At 44.0% G+C, this 6,250-nt stretch overlaps 1 protein-coding gene across 1 annotated transcript in view; it reads left to right on the top strand.

Moving 5' to 3' along the window:
* Positions 1–5,589: 5,589 nt before the first annotated feature.
* The window catches only part of T265_07433 (hypothetical protein), a gene marked incomplete at both ends in the record, with an annotated part of 10,588 nt that continues 9,927 nt past the window's right edge, over positions 5,590–6,250 (top strand). Inside the window, one exon of the mRNA XM_009172951.1 lies at positions 5,590–5,636. Within this exon, the coding sequence (XP_009171215.1) occupies positions 5,590–5,636 (47 nt within the window). The remainder of the gene's footprint in view (positions 5,637–6,250) is intronic.

The raw sequence follows: 6,250 nt of genomic DNA, 5'->3' as shown, positions 1-6,250 counted from the left end.
TTAAACTGAATGAATTAAGTGTTTAAATGTCGAATGTTGTATGGAATCTACCAATAGGCCAAGTTTCTGGCAAACTGATAGGTACCGCGCTTGGAGCATTCGGGTCGTTTACTGGCAACAGAGGTTTCCATTACAAATGGCACAAAATAGTACCGTAGCCGGTACAGGGGTATTTCCAGACAGTTTGAGGCTATTGACGCACATCTTTTGAGCTGTCAGTTATACGTGAACCGTTGAACTTTAACCCAAATTGGGAATAAGTCTTAGTATCTTGGAAGAAATCACTCAATGCCATTGTTACTGTCATTGTTTACACAGTGCAGCGAAGTGAACCCAGCCTCTGCGTACGACCGAAATGCAGCCTGGTTTCTACCAGTAAGCTAATGAGATGAGACGTTCCTTAATCTTGCCTGACAGCTAAAGTAACTTACCCCACGTACACAACTGCCAGGCGGCCACAGTCTATGTTGCTTAATGAACTACTGAGATGCAACCTGCTCTGATCACAGGAGCCAGCCATGCAGGCTAAGCTCACGTGCTCTCATGGGCCCGTCTACCTCAACTGAAAAACAAAACGGACAATCTCTGAGAATCGACAGCATAATTTTTGAAGCCAGATCTTTGCTGTCTTTCAACTTACTAACTTCAACTTTGGAAAATTGGCCGACTTATTCCCAGTCTTAGATATTCACCCACTAATCTCATTCCCAGGGCACGCAAGGATAAAAAGCTATGGAGATAAGTGCAAAGCGGTTACCTTTTTTATTAATTTATTTGAATTATGAACAGCAGAAAGACTAAGCAGTCATATATTGATTCCCAAATTGCTCAATATCAATGGAACGCTGAAGTTGGACATCCAAATGGGCTAACATATACAGCTGTGACCTCGTGGTCGTCGGTGCCAACAGACATGGACCCTTGCAGTTGAAATGTGTATCCGAGTAGGAGACATCACGATGAAAAACTAATACTGCCATTGGGCTAGGATGTATTTTTCGGTAAGCCGATTTTTTCTCGTGCCGAACTCAAGAATCATTGGCGGGAAAACATTAATTAGGTGAATCCCTCAGAAAAACGTTTGCAAGTGGTTGACGCCCTTAGTCCAACTGTCAGAAATCAACCCTTGTGCTATTTTTAGCCTAAGATAATGACTATCAAACCACTGAAACCTGCAAGATGTTGGTTTTTTCTGCATTTGACTGCAAAGCCAAGGTTCTCAGCGTTCTCGGTTTAATTATTCAAGTAGAGAAATCGTTATCTCTTGACACTGTAGAGTAATGTGAACAACTGTCACTAGTTTTACACCAGTAAATCCTGGCTTATGACATGCTCTTTTTTGAAGTCAGAATTGCGGACAAACACTGATTTTCTGCTCAACTTCTTTGCCCTGGCCAAAGTTCATAACAAACCGCGGCTTTCCCGTTGTTCGCCTTACGGTGACAATTCCGCGATTTTTATTGAGGCAGGTGGCCAAACAGCACTTGGCCTAGGAACAAGCCTACAGATGTTTACTGCGCAGAAGGCAAACTTCAGCATTATAAACCCCGAAAGGAATGGACGGGGATCTTTATGGCATAGATGATTAGCAAGATATGTTGCCAGATCACAGAGACCCATATATCAACTTACTTATGCTACGGCAACCTCGGAAACGCGACCCATTAGGTCGAACGACTAACGGCAGTACTTCCGTAAATTGTGTTCAGTATTCACGCAGAAACGGGTTTTGAATGGACAATCAAATGGCTCAGAGCATCTGCGGATTTTCTGGTTCCTGACAGCCACAGCTGGTTTGTCATTTTTGAATTATATATCAACTTACTTATGCTACGGCAACCTCGGAAACGCGACCCATTAGGTCGAACGACTAACGGCAGTACTTCCGTAAATTGTGTTCAGTATTCACGCAGAAACGGGTTTTGAATGGACAATCAAATGGCTCAGAGCATCTGCGGATTTTCTGGTTCCTGACAGCCACAGCTGGTTTGTCATTTTTTGAATTTTTTTTATTTCCCAGACGACATCGGAGGCCAATGTTGGTGACCTGAATTTGGGCGTGGCTGACTTTTATTGCATCGGAAAATTTGAATCCGTGACTGCAGCTGGCGGATAAGGAAACGCCCTGTAGTTGTTACCCACTCTAGGTAACCCCTAATGAACAAAAAAAACTAGTAATGTAATTCAGATATATCGTCAAGAAGACAATCCAATAAATTGTTGACTCAGTTCTCAAGAAAAAATCCCATAGGTCCGTATCCCTCTGACCAACTCCAAAAGGAAATGGCTATAATTTTCTGGTAATCCAGACCAATGTTAAACCTAATCCACTGACGTGAACGGATAGATCAACCGCTTGCAATTAAAAATATTTGCTTACGTTCGAAGTTAGTGCCGGGCGATGATACTCAAAAGAGAGAGACAACAAGGGCTTTCAGCGGAAGTCGTTGAGCTCAAGAAGCAAGAGTTTGTTGTGAAATCCACTGAAAGAAAATTTGTACAATAATGTGAACAATTTTGACAGGGACAAAAGAGATTACATTAAAAAACACACTTTGTAGGTACTGCATGCATAATGGAAAATCTGTTAATGCAAATTTTTACTGCCTCTGAAAAGTCTCCAAAATTCGCGAGGGATTGTTGTACCGTTTGTGGCCGTCCATAGGACGCCTGAACTGACCCTGCCAGACTACGTTTAGGAAATGCAGAGAACTCGGTAAGCGGCTGTATTGTTAGCATGCTACTTACACTCCGCTAGTCGTATGCTGATAATTGGTTTTTTGTAAGCTTCACCAAAGCGTCTGCTATCCGACAGTTGTAGCACTGATTATTATTTGAGGGTGCGTAATGCTCTGCACACGCGAATTTTCAGATCCAAACACATCCTGAGACTTTCCACTTTTGGAGATATATCGTAGGTTCTCGACCGTTTACTGAAATTCTTCTCCTTTTTACACTTCTCCTTTGCAACGGATATGCTCCTTTGACTCATTGTTCGGCTGCATCTCGAACATTTCGACCAAGATGAATGATGTAGATTCATTTTTTCTAGGATTATATGGGGTCGCACGCAAGGTCGTATTTGATTGGCCAGCCGAATCCTCAGCGTTCCGGTGACATGTACTTCATAGACGACAATTCATCTTTGTCGCAATATGGCTGCCGAACTTTAGTGATTCGCTGGGTAGTCTCCGAAAAGTAAACAGTCTCCACGGCTGGCAGCAATTGAACTCTCGCACCGGGAGCTACAATTTTAGCTAAAATGAATCTATCTTAATCCACTAGATTTCACATTGGGGTTATTGCAACCTCGTTGGTTGTGTCCATGGTTGTCTGAAAACCCGAGAATTTGCGCGTACGGTGAACGGAAACTGGATTTTTTTGGTCACCACGGTATCACCTCTGCACCGATCACTCAACGTTTCAAGATACTTAAGACAGCCGTGATTTCTTTTTGAGGCGAAAGCCGGTGTTTTGCAAACGGCCATTGGCCACATTACGTAAACAAACTATCCGAGTGTGTGGATAGAAGTCTCATCTTTTGTGATGCACGGACCGTACGCCATATTGTAAGGATCGTCTTGTGGATCCTGGTAGCGGATTGTGAAGGAAGCTGTTCTAGTGGGATGGTAATAAGGAAACATTCTGTGCTGGGTAATCCGGGGAGCCACGCGATTGAAATACGTCAACAATCCGATAAGCGGGCTTATCGCCGAAGTGGGCGAATTTCATAACACACGTTCCTCGGTGGCTGTGCTGGGTAATCCGGGGAAGCCACGCGATGAAATACGTCAACAATCCGATAAGCGGGCTTATCGCCGAAGTGGGCGAATTTCATAACACACGTTCCTCGGTGGCACAGCACAATTTTGCAATTTCGCCTCCAGCATTTGTGCCACCATTGTGTACATGGCCGCTAATACACATCATCCAGTATCTCTAAAAACAAAAGTGTTTGAGTAGACGCAAACTGCTCGATTTCCTCTGTACTTGGTGATCGGCGTCCTGTTCATATTGTGCGTGTAAACTGCACGGTGTTCAGCTCGTGTGAGAGTACCGTATTTCAAACCGATGCCAAGGGCTACCTAACAGAAGAAGCAAGGCGAAAATCACTTTGAGCAGGACGGTATCCTTAAGAAATGGAAACAGAGAAGACCCGAGGATCGGAAGCAATCTGTAAAATATCACACCTGTCGAATGGAGAGTCACGACCCCGTCAGTAATTCCTAACGATTAAACAAAGCACTAAGTCGGTGTTTACAATTTTACATCGAAGGACTCATCGTCATTCAGGTAGCTATAAAGACAGCGGATATTGACATCATGGGCGACCGAAAACATATGCTAATTGCCTTTTGTTGCTGCAGAAAGAAAATGGTGCCAGCAAATTCGGACAAGCACCAAAAGCTGGAGCTGACGCTGGCCGGATTTGAACCACGAACTGGCAGGCCTGCCCACGGGCTTATCCCACTCGCCGCTCAGTATTCACACAATGAAGTGGAAATTTCGAATCCTGTGACGTTTCCCTGATGGACTTAAGTAATCTGACAATTGATTTGAGAGTACCAGTCTAAAATTGTAAACCCCATCTGGATATCCCGGGGCTTCAGCAACGCTGGGGAATAATTCCATCAGACTTTTCCGCCAGTGGTAATTTTGCTCCAGTTGACAATGTAATTTGGTAAACTGCAAAACTATGGATGTGTATTTGAATAGTTTTTGGTCTGAGCAACAAACCTTGCGCCAAACCTTTACTGCACTCGTAAAGTTTCTGCAGCTAGGAGCATTGTGCGGTTAATGAGCTCCACCCCACTCGGTCACAGGGCCACGAGTGGTTGCTAAGCCACTAGGACCCGTATGTATTAGTCGTAGGTTTTGGTATGGATCACGTGACTAGGTTCAGCCAATAAATTGCTTCATTTTGCTTGTGCATGAAGCGGCTTTCGGAACTCCTTGAAATAACAGTCTTCCACGTTCTATAGACGAATTTAAGGGTGAGCTGTGCTGGTCGGGACGGTTGGCTTATCAGCCGCCGTATTGTTCAACCTGTCAGATAACTACTCAACAGAGCGGGGTCGACAAGTCCTGCGGTAGTCTAACCCGTCCCAATTATTAATGGCTTCTCAAAATTTCACGACAATCAATTTTTGCACGTTAGACAATGGCTTCCTGTACTTCGGAAATTTTTTGTCCGTATCGGCCCTTTCCAGCCAAACATCGGCTAGCAATAGTAATCTAATGATGGCATTTATTCCCAGGTAGTGGGTGACGTGATAAGGTATTATCATAATGGCTTCGTCAGAATAAAGACTTAATTGTTATCAGGAGTACTCACTCAAATAACTTGTATTAGTAGATGCAGATACGACCATATCGAACCTGGCACGATAGGCACTGTTGTTTGAGCCAAACCGGATATAAAGTTCTCTTGGGAGAGTGCGAAAATGCTAACGAAATGAACAAAACGCGAACAGTGTATGAAAGCATTGAATTTTTGGAAACGACCAGCTGAATGTGCACGGAGAGGGTCGAATCAAGGGGACAGAAGGTCAACCGCGCGCCGGATGCATTTGGGTGCAAGTGAGCAGTATGTTCGTATCTGAAGCTAGAGTTCCGGAGGCAGTTCAGTCCATGGAGTAAGTAGTTATGGATGTGCTTTTCGACTGTGTCTGACAGTGCCGCGCTAATTTTGCACTGACTTCCTTCGATTTTCGGTCAGCTCCCTAACGGACGTAGTAGGTGAGTTGGTCGGACTGGAGATGCACAATTCACTGGGCAACGGGACTTTGGGTTAGCCAGTGGAATCCATGCAGATTGGAAAAGAACAATGTAGGACCGTGTGAGATGTTGGCTTAGTTGAAGGTTAGTGTAGGTTTTAATAGGATTAAAAAATGAGTGGATAGAAACTACACAGGGCAATCAAGACAGCTACTTTTGCAGATCGACGCTTGAAAAGAGGAGAGACTGCGGGAAGGTATCAGAAGACATGGAGTCCATTGATAGAGTGTGACTTAAAGTTTCTTGCCGTTAGGTCGATGGTAGTGTGGCGTTTTTGTACCTTTATTTTACTTCCATAATAACACTAGGTATTTCATCAATTGCATAATCGTTTTTTGTTTGAATACGAGAAACTACAAAAAACGCGCCCTTGTACAATTTCACATAATACAAGCGTGGTCACGTGCTTCGACTCTCTCTTCTGATTTCGCTCGCGCTTGCAGCGGTCATTCGCGAGTCTCATATACTAACT

The sequence above is a fragment of the Opisthorchis viverrini genome (assembly GCF_000715545.1).
Source record: "Opisthorchis viverrini unplaced genomic scaffold opera_v5_173, whole genome shotgun sequence".
In the NCBI taxonomy this organism is placed as follows: domain Eukaryota; kingdom Metazoa; phylum Platyhelminthes; class Trematoda; order Opisthorchiida; family Opisthorchiidae; genus Opisthorchis; species Opisthorchis viverrini.
Note: the sequence above shows the minus strand (reverse complement) of the source record. Positions and strands in the feature narration are given on the sequence as shown.